At 53.1% G+C, this 25,139-nt stretch overlaps 1 protein-coding gene across 1 annotated transcript in view; it reads left to right on the top strand.

Annotated features, from left to right (window-relative positions):
- Positions 1 to 13,681, top strand: part of SLC29A3 (solute carrier family 29 member 3) — a 40,503-nt gene extending 26,822 nt beyond the window's left edge. The window contains exons 4-6 of the mRNA XM_059172501.1: positions 3,277 to 3,503; positions 7,612 to 7,774; positions 11,091 to 13,681. Of these exons, the coding sequence (XP_059028484.1) occupies positions 3,277 to 3,503; positions 7,612 to 7,774; positions 11,091 to 11,742 (1,042 nt within the window). The 3' untranslated portion in view covers positions 11,743 to 13,681. The remainder of the gene's footprint in view (positions 1 to 3,276; positions 3,504 to 7,611; positions 7,775 to 11,090) is intronic.
- The last annotated feature ends 11,458 nt before the right edge of the window (positions 13,682 to 25,139 follow it).

Raw genomic sequence — 25,139 nt, 5'->3', positions numbered from 1 at the left:
TCCTGGCATGGACTTCATCTTCACCGGGACTGGGAGGAGGTGGTTAGAGGCAGAGCCAACGCCTGAGGCTGGCTGGAAACTCAGTATTTCCAGTGGTCTGCCTGCCATGCTTGGGAGGTCAAGAAGCAGAAAGTCTCCCTCCACTGTTAATAAGCCTTGCCTGTCAGTTTGTGTGGTCTATCGGGGACTCACCAGGTCCCTCCCAGGCCCTCTGTCCACCCTGGGAAGGGCAGGGGAAAACAAGACAGAGCACTGTCCTGGTGGTACTCCTCCTGTCTCTAGTCTGCCCTGGGCCTCCTTCTTGCCCCAGATATCTGGTAAAGCTTTTCGGCCTCGGTCGCCACCCTCTCTCTCCGTAACTATCTTAATATTTACAATTGTAAATGGGAACGTTATGCTAACCCAGGCTCTGAGCTCTTGCTGGCTCTTATCTTTGGGGCATGGGGCAGCTTCAGCTGCTGGGAAAGGGTGGAGGGCACGGTGCAACCCGGCTGAGTGTGGAGAACCAGCCCGAGCGTCAGAGGTAGGCCTAACCACCAGCCTCCAGGACTGCTGGTGTGCACTTACACTAGATACTCTGGGCCCCCAGGGGTCCAGGTGCTCTACCTGGCTGCCTCCCAGCTCCTGCCCAGGATGAGGCCCCTGCAGACCCTGGGAAGATGCATCATGGTGCGGGGTTCCCCAGAAACAGCCCCTGCAACAGGGATTTGAAGTGTGAGCCCTTTACTTGGGAGGTGAAGGTAGGAGAATGGAGGGGCGGGATGAGAGGGGAAGGCAGCCTATAAAGGTTGTCTTACCAAGCCAGTTCCCACAGAAAGAGACCGAGCTTGACCTGCCTGGGGACTCTGGGACCCAGTGTGGAAGGCGAGGTAGAGGGATGGTGCATAGGCAGGTCAACCACCAGCTAGAAGCCTTGATGTGCCTCTTTGTGTGAGTTAGCATTCTTGGTAACAAACAACAGAATCACAAAAAGGGTTTTCTCATTCTTGACCTGGAAAATTAAAATCAGGGCTGCTGCCACACATAGTCGCACATTGCTGGATCTAGGAGATCATGTATGTGCCCAGGGCTGTCCTCTTGCACTGTCCCTGGGCTCTGTGTGTGTCTGCCTGGCTTCATCCCAAATGTGGTCTCTCTCCATGCAGCTGGCCAGGTGACAACCAGGAGCTTCCAACATGGTCATGGCAAGGAAGGAACTTCTCTCTACCTTTCAGTCCTGGAGGGCCCTCACTGGCCCTGCCTGGCTCACATGCTAATCCCAAACCCAAACCAGTGACCTGCCCCTGTGGCATAAGACACTCCAGTTACCCCAGACCAAGTCATCATGTGTCCATCATCTGTGGCTTGGTCAGGGTGGACAAGGTGGCCAGCCACCTCTCCAGAACTTGGCGTGAAAGAAAGAGTGTGCCTCAGGGAAAGGATACTAGCAGACGAAACCTGCACATGCATCCTACACCCTGCCCTGAGGGTCAAGCCTTGGCACTTAGCAGCTGGACCTGGCCCTCCAGGATAGGGCTCCGCTTCCCTCCAGCCTCTGCTCTCTATCTCGCCTGCAGTCCAAGGCCAGGTCCCTGCACGTGCCGTGTCCCCTCTCACCAGACACATGCCCTCACATCCCAACACTCCTTATACTCCAGGTTGGGTACCTCCTCCAGAAAGATTGTGCGACCCTCAGGCTGGGTTTTGTACCCCCTTGGATGCACCCAGAATGCCCTGGGGCCCTCCCAGTGGAGCACTGTGCACGCTAAAGCAAAATGCCTGTGCGGGGCCGGGGATCACACAGCAGGTGGCTTGACACACCGGAACTGTCTGATAAATGTTTGCATAAAAGACACCAGAGAGAATGCATGTTGGTAGATAGTCCTGGGCGGAGGCTCAGCAGACCTGGGTTCTCTTCCCCTGCTCCCCGTGGAATCACACTGAGACCTTGAACTGCCCCTTTACACCCGCAGGCTTCCTTCTACCCTTTACGCAGCATAGGTGGCACCTGCCCTCCCTCCAGCAAGGATCAGAACTAAGATCAGAGAAAACTCCAGTTAGCCTGGAGCCGCAAAAACACTTTGAAAAATCCTTGCTTCTCATGCTCATCATTTCACACCTATTTATGTACATATATATGTAGATAAATTTTTAAAAAACCTTTCAGGTCTTTCTTTTTTATAAAAAAAAAAAATTTTTTTATGTGTGTATAACTAATCTGGCTTTTCTCCCAGCCCCCACCCACTGGCTCACAGGAAAATTAACCAAATATCCAATCCGGCTTAAAGCTTAGTCTAATCTGATGATTTAAACAGCCCCTTTCCATGATATTCTCTCTCCCTGGAATAAAAATGTGCAGTTTCCTGGAGAGCCAACCTTCCCCTCTCCTCCCTTCAGGGAAGCATCTGGGCGGTGGGGGGCCCAGAGGAGCGTGTGGTTTGCGTTGTGGGTGTGGGGCTGGCCCAGGGCTGCTCTGGCTTGGCGTCAGCAGCTGCCCGTGACAGCTGAAACCATCGCAGGAGAATCCTTCTGCCCTGGCCTGTTCTGGACCACCCAGATTCCCTTCCTTCCAGGAAGGCCGTAGAGTGTCCTTCTAAGAGTACAGACCTGGAGCCAGTCCTCTCGGGGTCACAGTGAGGGACCTTGAGCAAGTTCTTTAGCATCTCTGACCTCAGTTTCCTTCCTTGTTACCTGCAGGACAGGTCAGAGGGCCTGTCTTGCAGGGCTGGCGTGAGAAGGCAACAAGTCAGCATGTAGAAACATTCCGAAGGGTACTTGGCCCAAATTTAGTACTATCTGGGTTGATTGCTCTGTGATGACGATGGTGTTGGTTTACTGCTCGTCTCCCTCCTCCCGCCACTGCTAAGTTTGGGGAGAAGGAAGCCCAGAGGGTGGTGACTTTGTTGAAACACTAGCCAAAGCCAGTGGGAGCTCAGCTTGAGAGCACGGGCTTGCCTTGAGACCTCCTGTCCTGTCCTTGAACCTCACAGCAAGATGAAAAGAAGCAATATCCACCGAGCATTTGCCCTGAGCTGATGCTGCCCCCTGCACTCCACACACTGCCTTCCAGAGACCCTCACCACCACCCCTGCAGGTGGATCCATCCTCCTCTCTGTTGTACAGACACAGGAACTAAAACCAGAGAGACTGAGTCACTGACCCAAGGCCACACAGCTAGTGAGCCAGGAAGGCAGGATTCAGGCCCAGGCCTCCCAGCTGCAAAGTGTCCCTTAAGAACCTTCCCCACCAGCCCAAGGGGATCTATGACTGCTTCTGGCATCCCTCCACCCCGCCCAGGGTTCCGATTCAAGTCCGTGTGCTGGCCTCGCTGACTATCATGCTGGCCATCTTCTTGGTGATGACTGCACTAGTGAAGGTGGACACCTCCTCCTGGACCTATGGCTTCTTTGCTGTCACCATCATCTGCATGGCGATCCTCAGCGGGACCTCCACCATCTTCAATAGCAGCGTCTTCGGCATGACAGGTTCCTTCCCCATGAGGAATTCCCAGGCGCTGATATCAGGTAAGAGCCGGCCTCCAGACACCCGACTAGGTTAGTCTACCTGGGGGGTCATGCAGAGGGACATGCAGTGACCCTTCCAGAAAAGGCAACAAGTGTTAGCTCTATTTGCACTATTATTGGGTAACAAAGCACCCCAAAACTTAGTGGCTTCGAATGATAGGAGTCATGTCTGGCTCACAGATCTGCACCTGGGCAGGAGTAGGCAGGGACAGCTCAGCTCTCCGCTGCCCTGTATGGCATTAGCCGATAGAGCAGAGCCTGGCTGGAGGGCCCACTCTGAGAAACTGGGGCCTGGGGCCTGGGGGTTTCCTCTCTACCGGGGTCTCGGCGCGGCCTGTTGGGCTTCCCCAGGGCGTGGTGCCTGGGTCACCAGAGTGAGCATCCCAGGAGACCCAGGCAGAAACATTATTTCCTTTCATAGCTTAGATGTGGAAGCCATTTATGGCCAACGCCCACCATAGCCATAAGCCCACGGGCCTTTGAGGGGAGGGAACACAGACCCACATGTATCAGCAGGAGAGCATGAAAATCATCCTGTGAGAAGAGCAGCTGGGAGGGAAGCCAGTTGTAGTCCCTTAGGGCAAACACATCCGTCTACCAAGTGCATCTCCTGCAACAGCATTCCTTTCTTCCCTTCCTCCTCGTTCCCTCGCCTTCTCCTGTCCCCTGCCTTCTCTTTCCTTTGCCTTCCTCTTAGCTTCTCCCCCTTTTCTTCCTTTCTCATTTTATAGAAGACCTACTATGTGCCAGGGATTCAGAGATTAACAGACCCAGCCTCTTGGGAGCCGATAGCCTAGCAAATAAGCACCTGCATGACCCTGAACTTTGGCCATCTCTAGAAACACAGATGCACCACTTGGGTCAACTCCTTTGGCTGAAGTTTGATGCTGATCCTAAGCCCATGGTCCAGGCCTTTAGCAGCTCTGTTCCCTCGCTCAGATGTCCCAACAAGAAAAAAAGGAGGAGGGTCAGTAAGAATCTGTGCTTTCACAGAAGACCACCGTCCCTTAACGCGAGACTGGGAACTCAGCGGCTGTGTTCAGCGTCCGAGCATGTCCCTGTTGTGTGAAGGAGGGTTATAAGCGTTTGCCCACTTGAAAAGAATTTCACAAAGAATCTCTTCTGTGTCCATGAACATCACTAGTAGATCCATATCTCTTCCCCGAGCCTCCCATCCCTTCTCAGCTCAGCACTGGAGGTGTTCCTACCTGCAGATCAGAATTCATATGTGAGCTCAAGTCTGTTTGCCATTTTGGACAAAAGTTTAGGCTTTTGGCTCTGTCCGGGGAAATCCTTGGGTCTAAAGTAAAATGAAAGTGGGCCCGTGGCTAAGTTTCTTGAGTACAGTCAATATGCCTGTAGCAGAGCTTTGAGAAGGACATGCCTAGCCTGAGGGAAATGGCCTCCAAGCACTGGATGTGATCTCATCTGTCACCTGAGTCTCAGAGAGAAACATCTCATCTCCCTCCATCCTGCAGACAGATGGATTTTTCCTTACAACCACCTTGCTGGCTACCTGTCTACTAGTGACCAAACCCACCATTTATGCTGGCAGGGGGTCCTTCAGGTTCATCGGGCCACCCGGGGAATCGTCTCGAAAAGGGGACTCCCTTGTGAATTTTTCAGAAATTCCATGTTTGAAAAAGTGGAGAAGTCCGGCTGTCACACTTCGGTACTGATTACCCCAGACTCTAAACCAGTGTCATCACTCTGCAGGGGGTTGGGAGGAGCCATCAGGCAGGTGCCCCTCACCCTGGAAAATCCAAGGTGGCCCCAGAGGCCCCAACGCCATCTCCCCAGCCCTCGTTATTTCTGGACCAGAGGAACCCATCTGTGAATTCTGCGTGTGTAGGCATCCGAGGAACAATTCATTTGTTTTGTACTGGTGTTTTTTTAAACCCCTCATTTGCATGTATTTCCATAACTGATGAGATAAAAGTAGGGAGTCATGAAAGATGAGCTCCCGGAGGCCTGGTTTGTTGTTGATGATAATATTGTAAATTCCCTACAAGTTGGGGAGAGAGAGGGAAATCAATAGGCGGTGATGTTAAGATCTCTTCCTCAGGCAGCCGGCAAGTGTCTTACTCAAATTGAGCTCCAGTTCTTACAAAACATCCAGGTGGGGATTACAGCTTCTCTGAAGCTGGCACCCTCTTGGCGAGGGGTTTACCCTGTTGTTGCTGCTTTGATGTAGGAAGGACAGAAATAGCCAGACACCTAATCGGGAATCTGAGAGGTTCATAGGCACTCCTCTGTGCCGGGCACCATTCTCAAGGCTTTCGGGCTCAGGATCCTTTTTATCTTCATAAGAGGCCTTTGATGTGGGCATTAGTAACATCCCCATCTTACAGCTGAGGATACGGAAGCACAGAGAGGTTCAGTGACTTGCTGAAGGCCACACAGCCAGAAGAGGTAGAATCAGGATGGGACTCAGGTGTTCTGGTTCCAGAGTCTGCTCTTTGTCTTCGTTGTGCTAACCTTGAGCTCTTTGCTGTCCTTTCAGATCCCGATCTCTGGCCCTGCCCGGGCGAATAAAGCTCACAGGGAGGTTAGGGAGGAAGGATCTGTGGTGGGAGGCGGTGGGCTATTCCCAGCAGAGCCACAGAGGTGTCAGGCAGAGTATGGGTGAGGCCCTCAACTGTTGCTCTCTCTTGGCTCCTGCTCTGGGCAGCACCCAGCAGAGAGTGCCACCTGGTCACATTTGCGTGACAATGACAGGCTGTCCCTGCCCCACCTGGTCACATCTGCGTGACAATGACAGGGCTGTCCCTGCCGCACTGAACACTTTGCTGTTTGCTGCCTGCAGTCACCCACCTCCTTGTCTCCCTGAGAATCGGTATCCTGGCCTCCTGGCTGTCAAGTGCAGGCAGACTCATTCATTCAGCCAGGCAGTGCAAAGTACTCATCAGACCTCGGGGGATGGAGGACGAGTATTAGCTCCATTTTCCAGCCAATGAAACAGAGGCAGAGAGGAGTAAATGACTTGGGGGCACGCACAGCCGTGTCTAACCTCTGAGTCTTGCCTAGCACAGGTTGACTACCCACGTGAGGGCTCAACAGGGAAGTAAGGTCCATCCCCCCATCTCCCCACCCCGCCTCCCAGAAGTGACAGTGTGATTGCAGCAAAGAAGGGGACCGACACTTGTCGAAAGTTGACTGTGTATGGGCCCTTTCCAGACATGAGCTCAGGCCTCACAGCAGCTGTTCAAGGCAGGGCTTGTTAGTCCCAATTTACAGACCAGCAAACTGGGGCTCCAGGGCATCGTGTTAGCCTCCCCAGTCGCAGTGAACAAGCCGCAGGGTCAAGGGTCAGAGGTACACCTGTTTGGCTCCCGAAGCTGTGGGTCTACTAAGCTGTGGGTCACATGGCAAAGCCCTTGGCCAGAGAGAACATTCCATGTGGGAGGGTGGTTGCATGCATGTGACTGTGAGTTTGTTTGTGTGTAAGAGTGTTATAGCACAGCAGTGTGTGTGTGAGAGTGTGTATGAGAAAGTGTGAGCACGTGTGTGTGCTGTATGTGCAACCACATTCACGTGCATGTGTGCCACACTTCCCACGGGGTACAACGTCAGCTCCGTGAGCTCTCAGGCGGGTGACACAGGGTTTCTGTAACCGATGAGGACTCCCAGGATGGGGCGGCGTTGCTCAGAACCACAGGTGGGCCTGTGCCAGAACATTCCCTGAACCTCTGACCCAGTTTGCTTGGTGGTGGCTTGGGCTGAGGGCACTAGAGGGGAGCTCTCTGAGAAGTCCCACCCCTCAGTGGAAAACTGCTGACCCTAGAAGAAGGGCAGTAAAGAGAGATGGAGGTGAAGGTGAAACTCTGGAGGGTGTTTGCCCCCTCAGGCTGCAGCTCCCACAAGCCCATCAATGGGAACCTGGGGTGGGGACATGACCTCTGATACCCTCTTAGACTCAGAGCTCATGGCTGCCCAGCCCCCTGTGTCTGCTGGGCGTCAGGGCCCCCTAAGGACTACAGCATCTCTGTCAAGCAGGGAGAGTTTCTACTACCCTTCCATGAAGGCTGAGCGGACAGGGGCATGCCCTAGTCGCAGGGAGGTGGGCCCACCCCACCCCCATCTCCATGGCCTCCTGTGCTCCCTGCAGGAGGAGCCATGGGGGGCACCATCAGTGCCGTGGCCCTGCTGGTGGACCTGGCGGCATCCAGCGACGTCACGGACAGCACCCTGGCCTTCTTCCTGACGGCCGACGTCTTCCTCGGGCTCTGCGTCGGGCTCTACCTGCTGTTGCCGAGGCTGGAGTACGCCAGGTGAGGCCCCCCTCACCGCCGGGATGTTCCCCCCGATCGGCTTCTTTGTACCCGCTGTCTTCCCAGGCCTCTCTCCCCACCTCTTCTCGCATGTCTTTCGTGTTTCTTGCTGCTCTTTTAACAACAGCCCTCAACTTTTTCTCGCATTTTATTCTTGTCAAGGCATTTCCTGATCCATTATCGTATTTGACGTAGGAGAGGCAGGAATCATGTGCCCTGTTCTGCAGGTGAAGAAACAAAGCCCGAGAAGGCCAGGGGGCCAGCCTGTGACCGCACAGTGGGCAAGCTGGCAGAGCTGGGGAGGCCCAGGTCCTAGCTCTGCCCTTTCCCTTGGGGACCCATGTTGTCTGGTGGTGCTGAGCTCAGCCATTTACGCCTGTGTCTTTTCTTCACTTTTTCTGTGTGCAGTTGTTACCGCCCTTCCTCATTTTACAGATGAGGAAACCGAGGCTTTGTCAGCTAATTGATGTGCCCAGGCTGCTCACCTAGTAAGTCGCAGACCCGGGTTTGAACCGGATTTGTTTCCAGAGCTGTGCCCTTTGCACCATTTTTGAGTCACGGAATGGGCAGAAGGCAGGAGGGTCCCAGCACTCCTGCTGTGTCTCTGTGTCCTGTTTCATGGTGCTTCACACGGGTGTGTCTCCAGTGGGGTGGCCAACCTTCCCTATTCGCCTGGGACTGAGGGATTCTGAGGTTGAGGGGCTTTCAGTGCTAAACCCGGGAAAGTCTCAGCAAATGGGACAGTTGGTCACCTTAGTTTCTAATCTCACTTTCCAGCTGAAATCCTCACAAAACCCTTTCTAGCTGAGCCTGTGAGACAGAGAACACCCATGGGCTATGCTTGTCCCATGGAAGCTTCCTCTCTGCTGATTAAAACTTTGGTCAAGATTCCTGGTTTACAGAAACACATCAGAGGAAGGAGCTTTGGAGGCAGCCATGCTCCTGGGGCTGCTCAGACTAAATCCTAGTTAAAAGGGAGCCCATGGGTGCTGCCCCCAGGAGGAACGGACCCCCAGGCAGTGCCAGGGCTGCTGATCGGGGAGGGCAATGGGAGACAGAGGTGGAAGAGCTTGATGAGGAAGAGGTTTGACCAGGGGAACTTGGCGTGGAGCCCTCTGAGAGCTGACTTCAGGCCGGGATCTGCCGCTGAGTAGAAAGGGAAGTAAGACTACTCCTTCCCCTAAATAGCGGTTGTGGAACAAGACAGAGTTCAAGTCTGCAGTGCCCGGCTCAGCATCACACGGGAAAGTGGTTTGGAGGAGGAGCCCTCCTACCGACTCGATTATTACCTGTTAGCACTTAGGATGGGCGGCCTGGTGGGGGCCTCAGAAGCTCACGACTGCAGGACCCCTCTATCTTACAGAGGAGGAAACTGAGCTCAGAGAGGGGCATGCCTGGCCTAATGTCACATGGGGAAATGAGGGGGGCTGATACCAGAACCCAGCCATCACTGAGCTACTGTTCTCCCAACCCCACACCAAGCTTTCTGTTAGGGATGTGGTCCTGTGGTCAGCCTATGTCTCCTGGCTTTCAGCATCTGAGGCCCAGAGAGGTTGAGTGACTCAGGCAAGGTCACACAGCAAGATAGCAAGGCCAAGCCACCTAAGTGTCTTCTACTCTGGTGAAAGTAGCAGAAATTGAAAATATTGATTATATCAGTGTTGAGGATATGGAAGGAAGATACCTTTATAGACTTATTAGTTATAATTCTATTTCAAAGTGTTACTCTGTGTGTGGTGATCTAGCTGGAAACAGGCAAACATGGTACTTGCCCCAGGGAGCTGTCTTTTAACAAAGGGGCCAAATGATAAAACATAAACTAACCCAATGGTTATAATTTGTGGTCTGTGTTTTTGAAGAAACCAATGATCGCATAAAGATTAACAGGGCTGGTGACTAGAGATGGGGCAGGGGAGTGGTACAGAGCAGAGACAGATCGGTCTTACCTATTTAGAGAGTAATTTACTGACAGCTACCAAAATTTTAAAGAAAAGATTTAAAAAAAAAATAACATATAATGTATTATTTGTTTCAGGGGTACAGGTCTGTGATTCATCAGTCTTACACAATTCACGGCACTCACCACAGCACATACCCTCCCCAGTGTCCATCCCCCAGCCACCCCATCCCTCCCACCCCCTCCCCTCCAGCAGCCCTCAGTTTGTTTCCCAAGATTAAGAGTCTCTTATGGTTTGTCTCCCTCTCTGGTTTCATTTTGTTTTCATTTTTTGCTCTCTTTCCCTGTGATCCTCTGTCTTGTTTCTCAAATTCCACATATCAGTGAGATGATATGATAATTATCTTTCTCTGATTGACTTATTTCGCTCAGCATAATACCCTCTAGTTCCATCCACATCATCGCAAATGGCAAGACTTCTGGATCTGCATAATATTCCATTGAAAGATACAAACGTTTTGATCCAGAAGTTCCTTCTCTAGAAATCTGCTCTACTTAAGTCCTAGCATACAGGCGCAAGGCTGTGTGGGACTCATCATTGCACCATTATTCATAGTAGAGAGAGATTGGAGCTAACCTTAATGTCCATCAGCGGGGGAGCGGTTACATTGCATATGCATATAATGAAGTATGCCACCCAGCAGAGAGGCATTGAATCACGTGTCTCCATATTAACAGTTGGCCACGAGATACTGTTCTAGATGCAATTATGGGCATGCATGTGTATATCATAGTTATGCATGTTATTTGGGCTGTTATGTAACACATTTGTATACATTATTTATATAATAGCTTTAGGAATTGCCCTGTTGCGGGAAGTTTTGCAATGTGTATAGTTTGACCCCTTTTGCTTAAGAAACAGAACTAGGGAGGACACGTGGTGGGGGGAGAGGGGACGTTTGCCCATCCACGGAGCCATACACACCAGATTTTTAACCATCCGGACCTCCAAGGAGTGAGACCAGACAGAGACCGTCCTCATTCTAGTCAACCATTTTCCTTCTGTATTTTGAGTTCATTGCATCAAGCTTGTGCTATTTTTAAAATTTTAAAAATTATATTTAAAGTGCTATTTTATCTCCATGTCTTCCCCAAAGCAAAATGAAAACAATGGCTCACTATGTGGCCATTAGTGCTGCTTCCCTCTGTCCCTGCTCGTGGCCAGCCTTTCAGGCAGCACCAGAATGGGCAGGCCAAGGACTTTTGCGGGTCTCCCTGTGGCTTCCTGGGCACACGTATGTCTGAGGGCTTCCTGAGGCTTCATGCACCAGGCCTATGGGTCCCTTGCCCATGTCCCCAGAACTCCAAAGTGACCCTGCTTTCTGGGGCCCTCTGACCATGAGCCCTCTCCCTCTGCAGGTTCTACCTGAGACCTGTTTGGCCAGCCCATGTGTTTTCTGGGGAAGAGCAGCCACCCCAGGACTCCCCCAGCGCCCCCTTGGCAGCCCTCAGATCCCGTGACTCTATACCACCCCTTCGCCCCATCCTGAAGAAGACCGCCGGCCTGGGCTTCTGTGTCGTCTACCTCTTCTTCATCACCAGCCTCGTCTTCCCTGCCATCTCCACCAACATCGAGTCCCTCGACAAGGGCTCGGGCTCGCCGTGGACCACCAGGTTCTTCGTCCCCCTCACCACCTTCCTCCTGTATAACTTCGCCGACCTGTGTGGCCGGCAGGTCACAGCCTGGATTCAGGTGCCAGGGCCCAGAAGCAAGGTGCTCCCCGGGCTGGTGCTCCTCCGGACCTGCCTCCTCCCCCTCTTCATGTTCTGCAACTATCAGCCCCGCAACCACCTGCACATGGTGCTCTTTCGGTCCGACCTCTACCCGGTGCTCTTCACCTCCCTGCTCGGGCTCAGCAATGGCTACCTCAGCACGCTGGCGCTCATGTACGGGCCAAAGATCGTGCCCCGCGAGCTGGCCGAGGCCACAGGGGTGGTGATGTCCTTCTATTTGTGCTTGGGCTTGGTCCTGGGCTCGGCCTGCTCCGCCCTGCTTGTGCACCTCATCTAGAAGAGGCGTGATGGCAGGAACCTTGGAGCCCTGCAACAGACACTTTAGGAGCCCTGGTGGGTGGCGAGCAAGTGTTGGGAGGGCTGGGTCAGCGTGCAGAAGAGAGCGGCAGCTAGGCCCGGTGCAGAACTGAGCATGCCTGGGCCTCCTGTCTCCCCAGGGAGCTGGCAGCCGTGCCAGGCACACATTCCAGACACTTTCAAGAGCTCTCCTGAGACCTCTGAAGGAGACCAAAAGACATGTGAGTGGGGCCCCGTGACCACAGTTACTCAGAGGACAGTGGACATGCCCATCGCCGTTCTGGTTACATTCCGCCTCGTTTTACAGCCTCTTGTGAACTCCGTCGCCAGTGTTGACTCCAAACTGTTACAAGGCCAGTGCCAAAACCTGACCACAGGCCCTTTGCCTCTCCCAGTCTTGCTCCCTCCTGGGGACAGCTGGAGGTAGCAATTCCCAGCCCTCCCTCTCCAGGGGGTTCCCCTAGAATGGAAATCCCATGGAGGGACACCTAGCGGCTCAGTGGGTTAAGTGTCGGACTCCTGATTTTCAGCTCAGGTCTTGATCTCAGGGTCCTCTAGTGAGTTCAGGCCCCACGCTGGGCTCCACACTGGGCACGTGGAGCCTACTTAAAAAAAAAAAAAGTCCACTGGAATAGCCAATTCTCAGGCCCAAGACCCAAGGCTGTGCAGACCCCTGCTTTCTGTGGCCAAGAGAGTACTCGTCCACTGGACAGGGGACCCCAGAAAGACAGGCCTTCTAGGAATCCTCCATTCCCTAAACTTGTGCTCTAGAAGGCTCCCCCATCCTAGAGACTGAGGGGGTCAGACCTGGGAGTTCTGACAGGGATCCTCCACATGGTCTGTGGCTTGCTCTAGGGTAGGGGTCTTTTCACGTCCATGTTTACAAGATGTCAAGCACCTTGGTTCAAAGGCATAATGAATACCTGGATATTTAATGAGAGCCTGACTGGTGTCTGGATTAGTCAGGGTCGTGGCCAGAAACGGCATCCTCCAACTGGATGATGTGAGGATATTTGAAGACAGGGTATAGGAATCCTATGGAGTTGTGCCTTATATCCCAGAAATAGTAAGGCCCTGGTACCCTTACCCAGGGCTGGGGGCAGGGGGCATCTCCAGCCTGTTGTGAACCACAGGAGGTGTACTCCCTTCATCCTTCCCTCCATCCCATCTCCTCGGAGCCCCTGAGCACTGAGCCACAGCCAAGGAGCAGGCAGAGTGGTGGGGCCTATACTTGGAAAGGCAGCAGGTGTCCCGAAAGGGGGCACCACCCTCCCCGACCCATATGCACATCAGGATAGCTCTGAAGTTTCGGCCAGGTCCTGAGTGGTGCTCTGTCCTGGTTTGTCCTTGATCAGCTGTGTATTTTGAAACTGTTTTTGCAGCAGGCGACCCTCAATTTGTGTGGCCCTCCAGGATGGTCTGATGTGAGTAGTAATTTACATTTCTCCAGTGCCTTGAAGGCTTCTGCATCGCTGTTCCTTGGGGGAGCACGCTGGCTTGGGAATCTGAGAGAAAGGAGCTAGATCAGACCCAGGAGTTCTTTCTTGACAGTTGTGCAGAAAGAACAGAGCTTGCCCCCCAAGAAGCAGCAACCCCAAGAGCTGTCAATCTACCCGCTCCTTCTCGGAAGAGCTTGGGCACCCCGGTGTCCTGCAGACAGCCGATTAGCCCTGGAAGCAGCCAGTAATCCACCCAGTGGGAGCAGCTTATGTTCCCCTCCTTCTCAGGCTAGGACACACTCCCTCTCTCCGGCCAGAGAATTAGAGAAGACACCCTGGAAAGGTTTTCTGAAACTTGGTATCTAGAATACAAAAAAATTTTTTTAGTATATGTGCTGCCGAAGCGAGCACCAAAAAAATTTTTTTTAGCTAAAAATAAATTCTCCTGTCTTTCCTCCCCTTGCAGGAGCCTGAAATCTCGCCCTTGGTTTTTTTCCTCCACCTCTAATGCTGGTGATCATTTGGTGGCAGTGGTCTGGCTGGTGACTCATCCCAACCTCAGGCTGAAGTGAAGGGGCAAGAGAGTGGCCAGCCGGGTGTGGAGGGGAGGGCGAGGGCCAGCTTCCTGGAAGAGGAGGCATCTGCTGCGTGGGGGCTGGTGGGAGTGCTGCCGACTTAGTTGCTCACCTTCGTGAGCATTTCACAAGGGATCATTCCTTCCCAGGGAGGGAGGGAGGAAAGTAAAAACACGTCTCGCAGCAGAAGGACAGACAGCGGTGTTCAGACACGGTCGTTCCCAGGCACTGGACTTGCTCGTGGGGTTAGTCTCACGTGACCACAGTGTGGAACTAACTCACGCGCTTTGGGGAGTGAACCAAACTTGCTGAAGAGAAGGATATTTTTCAGTGTGAGGGTGGGGGAGTCCCCAAGAAGCTGGCTTTGCCTCCTAGTCTCTGATTCGATCCCAAGGGCCAGTTTTTAGTACGTGCCCTTGTCTATATTCCAGACCATACATATCTTCATTTTCCTCCTTTTATTCAACAAAGAAAGCCAGAGGCAGCCACCAGAGTGGACTCTTTGACTAGCGAGTGACAGGCGCTTCTAAGAAAATGCTTGTTCCTACAAGAGGGGATGTCATTCGCAAAAGACTCCTCCTTCTGCCATCTTTGACCCAGGGCTGCCTCGAGAAGATTTGGGGCCCCCGCAGCAGCTTGGACATGATGTGGGAGGAGGTCACTGCAGGACCCCGGCTTCTGAGACCATGTAATGCTTTTATAGAGAACTCCAAGTAGAAGAGAGAGGGCCAGAAGTCAGCTGAGAGGTTTCATTCCATGGGCATGGGTGGTTGCATTGACAGCCCACGCTCACCTTTGTGGGCTTTCTGAGCAAAGCCGCTAGTATCTGTTTGCCATCCTCACTTCCTCGGTGACGGCGCCAGCTGGGCCTGAGTCATTGCTGCCCTCCACCTACTGGCTGAGGTTGGCCCACTTCCCAGTTCAGCTGGGACCCTGGTAGGATCCCAGAAGGGATTTCGACCCCACAGCAGGTGGGAGTAGTCAGCAGGCCACAGACCCAGCATCCAACCTTTCCATCAGCCCCCCAGAGCCTTCGCCTGGTGCTGTCCTCCGCCAGGTGCTTCACCTTGATTACCTCCCCATCCGTAGCTGAAAACAAGGAGGCTCAGAAAGACTAAGTAACGTACCCAAGGTCCCTCAGCTACCAGGTGGCCTAGACAAGAATCAAATCCAGCTCTCCCTAAACTGAGAGGTCCTCGCAGGCCCTGCCCTCTTGCTCCCCTGCTTGAACCTTGACTTTCTCCTTGGTTCTTGACCCCTGTCTCCCTGACTCCCCACCCCATGGCCTGGTAGGAGTGTTGTGCCAAGTAGATGGATTGCCCACTGGCCCTGGCCTAACTGATCAGACGAGTGCAGCTGACCAGCCCCCTCTGGACTGGGTCCTCATGGGCCCTGGCACAGGACCTTGGGTTGCTTCCAGCCCTTGCCCTGTCCGTCCAATCCCTAGCCCCTGCCCAGTCCGATCCCCAGCCCCTGCCCTCCTGGCCCCCACAGCCCCTTCTCTGCCTCACCAGCCCCTACCGCTGAGGTCATTACAGTGTGGCTGCTGGTGCTGGGCCCACCTTTGGACACAGGACTATAGGGCACAAAAGATGGTTTCCCCTACCTCCACCAGGCACTGGCTCTGAGTCACGTTGTCTTTGGGGCCTCACTTCCTCATCTGCAAAGGGAATGATAAGTTCTGGAATGTGACTGTCCAGGGTGCCAGTGAGCCAACCCAGCACACCCACTCTTTCCTGACACCCAGCCCACATCAGCCGGGCTGCACCAGGCCTCACAGTGCACGTGGCGGGCTGACCCAGACTCAGCCTGACAGATGACCTCAACTTCAGGCTGCCGTGGGCTTGACCCAAGGGAGAGTGATGGAGCCGGTCATGCTCTCTGTCCTCACAAGACTCCGGCCAGCTGATGTAGTGGCCCTGTGCATCCCCCCTGAGAACAGCACCCTGTTCCTGCCCTTGCCTGCCAGTGGGAGGGAAGTCCGGGCCTGCAGTGTGTGGGAGGACCGGACAGCCAGGGCTTCGGGCACCCGCCCCACGTGGGAGTTCTGGTTCTGCTGCCTCCCAGATGGGTGCTTTGGCCCAGTCTTGCTGTTACCCTCTCCCATCTGAAATGAGAAGCTTCTCAGGGCTGCCGTAAGAGGTAACAAAGCCCCTGGGTTGTAGGTAGAAGTACCCAGCAAATAGATCCTTAACAGACTTTCCGCTGCTGCCGGGACAGTACGGCACCCTGCGCTTCAGAACCCATCCCTTGCCTGGTCCCAGGGCCCAGCACCTCTGGTCCTGATGCCTGCTCTTTACCGCCCTGCCTGGCTCCGGCCTAGACACACCCGACCTGGGGGCTGGATGGCTGAGGCAGAAAGCTGGGGCTCCAAGACCTAGACCACACTCTGCCCCTCACTTTGACCTCTGGGCTAGCCCCGTCAATCTGTTGCTAAGCCTCATCTAGAAAAGTGGTCACCACCCGCCCTGCCTCCCTCATCCACAGGTGGCTAGCTACACAGATGCTCTGTAGACACTGGTCGTGTCTGAAAGTGGTTCTGGGCTCTGGAGCCGGCTAGCCCAGGTCTGGGTTTCACCACTTCCTTGTCCTTGCACCAGGGGCAAGTTCAGCCTGACTGGCCATGGTTGTTCCAGCCACGCATCTGGCTGTTGTGTGTGATAAGTGGCATGGTGGTAACTCACAGAAAGCCTTCAGGACTGAGGCCGGTATAACCGGTGCTCCTTGCCAGCTTCCAGAAGGCTGTATATTTGCCTCTTCCAACTAACTCGTTGACGTTGTCTCTTTCGCTCACTAGATTCTGGATGTGTCCCCTGTGCCAGGCTGTCCTGCCCCTCCCCTGCCCACCTCTCAAAGCCACATCTCCCAGTGAGGCCCACCGTTGGGGCCAACAGAGTGTGCTTGGACGAGCTTCTCCAAGAATGTGGCTCGATGGTGCTCACTTACTGATGATTTTACAAGTGGGGAGAAGAGAAAAGACAGGAGGGGGAGGATGGAGGGGAGGAAGGAGGAAAGAAGGAAGCAAAAAGAGAGGAGATGAGGGTGGGCTGGGAGTCGGGTCCCCTGCCAGCTCTGGGAGAGCGGGCGGTTGGGTGAACAGGAGTGAGAGGTATGCTGTAAAGGCTCCAGGCATGGCCACTGGCTCTGTCTTGAGTCACAGCTGCTTTCCTTTCCTCCCCACCTCGCACACCTTTGTGGAGGCAGCTGGAAAGGTGTTTCCTACCCATAGCGTGACGCTTCTGCCTTGTTATACCCAGGGAAGGCTTTGGCAACTTTAACCTTGGAAGAGCCCTCATGGACAAGGCGTGGCTCTGCTTCCACGCTGGGATGCGATGCAGATTTTATAGTTGTAGCCAGGCTCTGCAAGGGCGGGGGGCTGTGAGCCTCCGCACAGGCCCGGCTCCTCCACGCATCGCAGTAAAGGAGGGGACTGCTGACTCAGTGCCCACCACGGCCGGGCTGTGCCCATGTACAACCACCCTGCTGGCTGGGGTGGCCATTGCCATCTCACAGAGGAGGAAACTTGAGACTCTGAGAGGTTAAGTCAGCAAGAGGTCAATTCAGCCTGGGGCTGTAAGGTTCCAAAGCCTGGCTTCTCTCTAGGGCTGCGGTGCTGCCTAGAAGGCTTCCTGGTGGGAGGAGTCGTGGGCCACATGCTGGGTGGGCAGCAGGCATCGTGGAGCATCCAGCCTTCCTGCAGCAGGACTGACCTGTCCTGGGCAAGGCACAGCAGCCACCTGGCCTGCCCTCAGTGCCTCTGTGGTGTTTGATGAAGTCACTGGTCCTCAGTGACCAGAGCAGCAGGCTTTACAGGCACCTGGAACTTAAAGCACACCAAGCCAAGGGCCAGGTTATGGAGCACATAATTACAGGCAGGAGCCTCACTGCCTCTGCCTTACACGGCTGATGCCTCGTGTGAGTCCTCTCCAGGGTGCCAAGGAACCAGAGGTGGAACCAGGGCTGGGCCCCCGCTTCCCAGACACTGAGCAGGCTGAAGTGTGAGGTCCTCAGATGCTCACACCTCCCATCCCCAACTTAAACACATCTAGAGCTGGGAGGGGTCCTGAGGTCACCTAGTCCAACGCCTGCTTCTTGCCAAGATGACACGGGTTGCCCTAGACGGTCAGGCACCCAGCCTGTGCTGATCAGCAGATTCTTCCAGACCAAGTCCCCAGAGGCCTGAGGAGATGGAGCATCCCACCCCTGCCCTTCGGGAAATAGCCCCGCGTTCCCAGCCCATTTCCTACATGCTTCACTCTAGACAAAAGGATGCGAAACCTTCCCTGCAGCAGTCTCCCTGCAAGGCCTGCCCCTGCTGCTCGGGCCCCAGGCCTGCTCTGTGGAGCGTAATGAGGGCAGAGCATGCTAAAAGCCATGGACTTCTTCTGTCCTTGTTTTCTTCCAAGAGCCTTACACAGGTGTTGCTCCGCCTGCCTGGGAGCAGTGAGAGGCTCCCGGAGCCCTGAGAGCATGTGCAGAAGTCTGTGTGCTTCTGGGCAGAGGGACCACAGTCATCTGTCAGGTCATCAGAGGAATCCATGTTCTAAGGTTTTAGATCCCTAGGCGGCCAGGGACCTGCCCCATTTAGATGGTGTCCTCGTACACAGCACGGTGCCGAACGGTGGGACTCTGGAGCCTGCCCAGTTTTGCATCCTAACTGGGGACAAGTTTCCTAACCTCTCTGTTTCCTTGTCTGGGAAAGCCGTTGACAGAGTACCCACGGTCCCCCGAAGAGGTCTGCGCACTGCTCTTGAAGGTAGGGGTTTCCTTTAGAGAAGCTGGGAATCAAGCAGATCTACCGACAATGTCAGTCCTTGGTCTGGTCCCCAGAACCAGGCACAGGATCAGAGGGTGCTGCAGGTGGCTTTAGGCATGAGTCAGAAGCACACGTCTGAAAGGGCCTGCCATGCCTTCCTGGGGTTACCCTGTCTCATCTAACTTCCAGAGAAGCAGAAGAGTGACCCCTGTAAACCAGCATGTCAATGCATAATCTTCCTTAATCTGTCCAACTCACCAGGAGGAAGTCGTAGTAGTCCCATTTTATAGGTGCCAAAACTAAGACTCGGATGCAAGCTGCTAAGGGGCAGAGCTGAGATTCAAGCTCAGATCCGTCTGACTCCAGGACACCAGCACCTGAAGGAATTGTAGCAGCATCTTCCCCCTACCCCTAGACTCACCTGGAGTGCTGGACAACATTCAGATTGCTGTACCCACCCCGAGTTCCTGATTCCCAGGGCCTGGGGTAGGCCATGAGAATTTGCATTTTTTAATAAGTGCCCAGGTGGTGCTGATGCAGCTGGTCTGGGAATCCGGAAATCCAAGAGCAGCTCTGCCAGACCACGGAAGACAGATGAGGGCTCTTCGGCAGCTCACACCTGGCCCAGGGAGAGAGAGCAAGGCCTCTGTCTGCTCCTGTTCCAGCTGAGGGCTCAGGACTGGAAAGCCTGTAGAGAAGCGAATGCATTGTGGGCACTCAATCATCATTCCTTAAAAAGTGATCACAGATCCAGGGCAGAGCCGATGCATGGTAAAAGCCAAACTCATGCTCTCTGCCAGCTCATCCAGAGGGTTTATACTCCTCGGCTGCCTCTTTCTCACCTGCTCTCTCCACCATATTCAGGAGGGAGGAGGGAGTAAGGAATAAGAAAGAGGGAGGCCTGATGGGAAAGGTGTCCTGCCCATAGCTTGGAGTTGACAAGGGGGAAGGAACCATGTTCCCACTCCCTACCCCGGGGCCTATAATTGGGGAGCAGCAGCCAGGGATCGTGGAGGGGGTGGTGCAGAGCCACTTCCTGCCAAGGCCAGAGTCACAATTCCTACCTGTTCCCTGGGCTCATCAGCTGCTGAGGTGGTGTTCACTGTTTTTAATTTTGCTGAGTCTTTGCTGAGACTCAAAAAGGGAAATGAGCCATTACCAAACAGCAACACTTTTTGCAACAGAAACTGCATTTTCTCATAACATTTTGTGCTCTAAGAATGTAAACATCTGGCCTTGCTTTACCAAAGTTGCCTTTCAGAAGGGAGTGGTCTGTGGCTCACCTTCTGCCCATAAAGTTCTGTGAGAAAGGAACAGGAGGGGTCAAATGCCAAAGTGCACCAGGCCTGTTAACACCATACCAGTTGGTCTGATATGATGCCATCAGGAAATGTCCCTTTACCTTGCTTTTAGCTGCTCAAGATGTTTGGCTCCTGCCACATTGGATAAGGACTAGATACCTGAATTCTTCAATAGGGAAGAGCTCAGGGACGGGGATTGCAATCAGGGAACTCTGGGTAAGACCTTAACCTCTGTCAGTCTCTGTGTTCCCGCCTGTATAATGGGGAACTAATCTTGCATACCTCTAAGCTCTGATCAGCTCGGGGTGCCTTGTAAGCTGCAGAAAGCATGAAGACTGCCGAACTAACCACAGGCCCACTTGTATGCCATCAAACAGGGGCTGGGGGCTGTAGGTTCAAGGGGACTTGGTAGCCAGGTGCTCACACCCCCTCCCCCTTCTGGACCATGCTCTGGGTACCCAGGTCTCCCAAATCCCTTGCCTACATGGGCTTAAACTTGCAAACAGGGCCCAGGTGGTTCATCCTCCCACAGCCAAGACTGCTCGAGGCACTTCTAGACCCCGGGGATGGCCGTGTGCAAGCAGTGCTGCATTGGGACATACGGGTTCGGCATCCAATCTGTGCACAGGAGACCCCTCTACAGGTGGGGGTGAACCACCCCATTCCACAGCAGAACTCTAAGACGTCAGAGAATTCCCAATGCAGACCTGAGCTTCCAGAAGGAAGAACATATTTAAGTTTGCTACTTGACTTGTCACTTACACACGGAGACACTCGGTATATGGGCCTTGATTTGTACTCTTTTGCTGGGCCCACGCATGTTCCTTTTTATTAGTAGAAGGTTAAATGCCACTTCCTTTGAGCCAGACAGACCTCTTATTTTCCTCTTTCTCTGTGCCTATTTCCTCTCCTTTGTCTTCCTAAATATTCAAAGCCTTGCCTTACTTAGAAACGTAGCCAGGACTCAGAGCCGTATATTGCGACTTGCGGGGCTCCTTGCTCTTCCTCATACCACTTTTCACCCCCCTAGCGACACACAGGACAGACCCCAGGCAGCAATCCTGGGTAGCCTCCTGGTCGGCGGCTGCCTCCCTTTGCCTTCCTGAGCAGTTTGCAGACCGTGGATGTCCCTACTACTTCAGGGGAAGAGGACAGTGTTCCGTGGCAGCCCCAAAGCCACAGGAACTAGCTGATACTAAGAAAAGCCATGGGCTGCATCCTGGGGCTGGGGGAGGCCCTAGAAGCCTAGACTTTTGTATAGGGGGCTACTATAGGGAGAGTGGTCCCGCCCAATCCTCCCCTACCTCCATCCTGGAAGATGCAGACTGTCAGAGGGGGAATAACAGTTAGTGAGAGGTAGCAGCCAATGACTCCGCCATGAGTTCAGGCCCCCTTTAGGTTCTCCTAACTATTCCTTGCTTGCTGCCGCTGGTGTCATTGTCCACATTCTGCTCCATAGAAAACCCCTTCCCAACGTCCCCTTCCTGTTCACACACACTTTGGCAAAGCAGGGACTCTGATCTATAAGCGGGGTTGCTTGTCTGTGTGAGTTACATCACCCCACCCCCAGAAGGTAAGACAGGAAGAGCTACCCTTCCCCTCCCCCTCGCCTCCTGCAGTCCTGGGAAGGCAGAGCAGGTGGGTGAAGACTTCAGCGCACATCAGGTGCCTATCAGATTCTGCCGAAAGACCACCTGTGTCTGAGAGGGGCCAGAGGCAGAGAAGGAACAGTATGAGGGGACAGCCTTGTGGCACACTCATTGTAGAATATCTCCTGCTCCCCACGTGCCCTGCAGACCCAAAGAGAATCAGAGCAAAGACTAGATATTAGCTCCACAGTGTCCTGGTCAGTGTCTTCAAGTGTGAAAGCGAACTATTCTGCTAAGAGGTCAGAGGGGTCAAGAGGCAGCATCCCAGTACAAGGAGGTCACCCCTTTTCAGTTCTTTCAACCCTGATTACCCACGGAGGCCACTTTCAGTTTAGTGGCTTGAAAGTCTCCAACACCTCGCTAAAACCTGCTCTTCTCCCTTTTTAACAAAATGAGATCTGCCTTCAGTTCAAGGACTTGCCTGCTAGAATTGGGCACGATTTCTATTTTTCTTTCTTTATATGCTTTCTTGCCTTTTCTCTTTATGACAGGGAATACTAGTTTCCTATTAAATACAGTTTTCTTTTTTTTTTTTTTTTTTAAAGTAAACTCTACACCCAACGTGGGGCTTGAACTCATAACCCCAAGATCGAAAGTGATACGTTCTAATGACTGAGCCAGCCAGGAACGCCTACGGTTTGCTTCTTATTTTTAAAGATTTTATTTTTTTGATGCAGAGAGAGAGCGAGCAAGCACAAGCAGGGGGAGCAGGAGAGGGAGAAGCAGACTCCCTGCTGAGCAGAAAGCCTGATAGGGAGCTTGATCCTGGGCCTCTGAGATCATGACCTGAGCCAAAGGCACATGCTTAGTTGACTGAGCCACCCAGGTGTCCCTACAGTTTGTTTTTTTAAAAGCAAATTTAAGAAAAGCAACTGACTTAAAGAATAGTACACTAAAAACATACAGATGGCATTTGCATATGGCAAATATCATTCAAGTTTATTATTTTAAAGGCAGGTAAACTGACATCCAGGCAGGAGTCCCCAGATCCAAAAGAGTATCTCGGACATTTAAGAAGAATACAGACATCTACGTGCCCTGAGAACCACAGTGTTCTACTTGGAGGTCAAGGGCTAGGTAAGGCCCCCTTTTAACTTTAGGCCCCATTAACTCTCCTCTTGTGGCTGTTTTCTTATTAGCCCATAAAAGTGAGAACTTTTGAAGTTTAAATTCAGGGCACAAACCAGGCCATTTTCAGAGGCAAAGGGCTTCAGCCCCAGAGCTAGCAATAACTGGTAAAAATGAGAGAAAGGGGTAAATATAGAAGTGGAGAGAAATGTAAGTGGGAAGTAGAAGACACACCACAGCTTCAACAGTTTTAAGGACTTGAAACTGGAGAGGGCAGTTTCGTTTTCCAGACTGTCCCTGTCCCAAGTGGACAAAGCAGTATGTTCTAAGAAAGCTGCAGCCAATGTCACTCTTTAATGCTGGTACAACTGCCATTACTTGTTACCACGAATCTGTTACCCACTAACCTTGCCTGAGCACTTGGCAGATGCCCGGCACTTGGCTAAGACTTGACATCCTCTCATCAAACCTCACAAGACGCTTTTAAGTTAAAAATCTGGGGCTCGGGAGTTGCACGACCTGGGGCTAGAAACTCCCCAGACTCTTTCTTCCTCATGGCTGCAAAGTGGGGATAATATAAGTACTATCTCCTGGGATCAGAAGGCACGGATGACAGAATGCTTATCAAGGGTCAAAAATAAGCATCACTAATCATGTCACTGAGTATTAATCACTGCTGATATTATCAATGCCAACATGACAAAGCTGTTTCCGGGGGTGTCGTTTGCCCAAGGTCACAGAGCTGAATTAGATTGACAGGCCAGGTCCAGGAGTGTCCGATCTCTGGGGCTCAGAGCCAGGACGGCATAACAGGAGCTGCTACAGATGCTTCAAGCTGCCTCCCACACTCAGCCCTGTGTTCTCAGACCTTGGCCTAGCAAGAGGGAGGTGGCAGATCCTCACTGCCCCCCCCCCCCAGGCCTTCCCACCCGTTGACTTGCTCCGATGACTTGCTGCGATGCCTCCGACCCGCCGCCGCCCTCACTTAGGCCGGGATCCGCTCCCAGCACTGCCGCCCCGCCGCCCACATTGGCTTCTCTGACGCCACAACTGCCACCCGCCGCGAAACAGATGGCCAGTGCGACTTCCGGGAGCCGCGGGGCTTGCCGGGAGCCATGCCGCACAGCCAATCCTCGTGCGGGGGTGGGGGGGCAGTGGTTGCCCGGCAACGAGCCCAGCGCCCAGGTGAGGGGGCAGGGCTAGCTGGGCAAAGGAGCTGGCTGGCGTGCTAGCAGGTTAGGGAGGCGAGCTAACAGTCCCCAAGGAATTTTTCCTCTCTACAGTTCCTTCACTCCTACCTGGACTTGGAGGAAAGAGATGATCATCAAGGCAAATGATAAGAGTAAACGGTGGGGACTAACAACAATAAAAAAAGATACTTGTGTTTATTGAACATTTACTGTGGGCCTGGCTGTTTTTAGGGGTTATTTCATTTGATCCTTATCTGATCCTGCAGGGAAAAAATGATTACGGTCCTCGTTTCCTAAATGAGTAAACGGAGATCTTAGAGAGATTAGGTACGTTTTCAAAGTAACTCAGGGAGTATCAGAGACAAACTGAATCTAGATATTCTTGAACTCAGTTGGTCTTTTTATTTTTTTCTTAAAGATTTTATTTGACAGAGAGAGAGAGAGCAGGGGAAGCAGGGGAAGCAGCAGGCAGAGGGAGAAGCAGGCTCCCTGCTGAGCAAGGAGTCCGATGAGGGACTCGATCTGAGGACCCCAGGATCATGACCTGAGCGGAAGGCAGACACCGAAATGACTGATCCACGCAGGTGCCCCGGTCTGTTTTCTTGAGTGAAGCAGTGGACATTCATTTCAATTCAGCAAAGGAGTCTGTGTTCATATTAGCCCTATCTGCAGGGGCCAACCCAGGTTCTTTGGCTCCCAAAACAGATAATTTAGGGGTCCTCTTTAAGAAAAAGAGTTACAAATTGCCAATATAAAACTAGGCACAAAAAGAATACTTGCGTAAAATGTTAAAAGGAATCAGAACAAAACACTTGCTAATTTTACAGAAATCTATGAGCACATGTAGAACACTGCTAGGGCCCTACACAAAGGCATCCTTGACCCTTAGTTCCCATTCAAGTCCATCAATCAGACACCAAACTACCTTGCAGACTTTCTTGCTGCTCCTCTCCCTTCGGGGCATGTAGGCTGCAGGCCCTCCCCTGAGGGTGGGGGCGGAGCTCTAGCAATGGCTTTAGTCGGGCTTTCTCAGACTTTGGCCACAAGCTGGGGCTGCCACGTGAGTGCCCTGAGTTCTAGAGAGTTAATGCCCTCAGAAGCAGTTCTCAAACATAGGGACACAGAGCTGCTGGCCATCAACCCTCAGGTAGGACCATGCTGGGTCATTTTACACTAATGGTTCTTTGGTGTGGTCCCCAGACCTATAGCAATCTACATAACTTGGGAATTTGTTAGAAATGCACATTCTCGGATTCCACCCCACACCTAATGAATCAGAAACTCACCGGGGCAGGATGGGGGAGGCAGCAATTGGTGTGTTAATAAGCCCTCCAAGGGAGTCTGATGCACAGGGAAGTTCGAGAACTACCTACGCTTCTACCACCCTGTTTCCCAGAAT

This window comes from Mustela lutreola, chromosome 4 (genome assembly GCF_030435805.1).
Source record: "Mustela lutreola isolate mMusLut2 chromosome 4, mMusLut2.pri, whole genome shotgun sequence".
Taxonomy (NCBI): domain Eukaryota; kingdom Metazoa; phylum Chordata; class Mammalia; order Carnivora; family Mustelidae; genus Mustela; species Mustela lutreola.
Note: the sequence above shows the minus strand (reverse complement) of the source record. Positions and strands in the feature narration are given on the sequence as shown.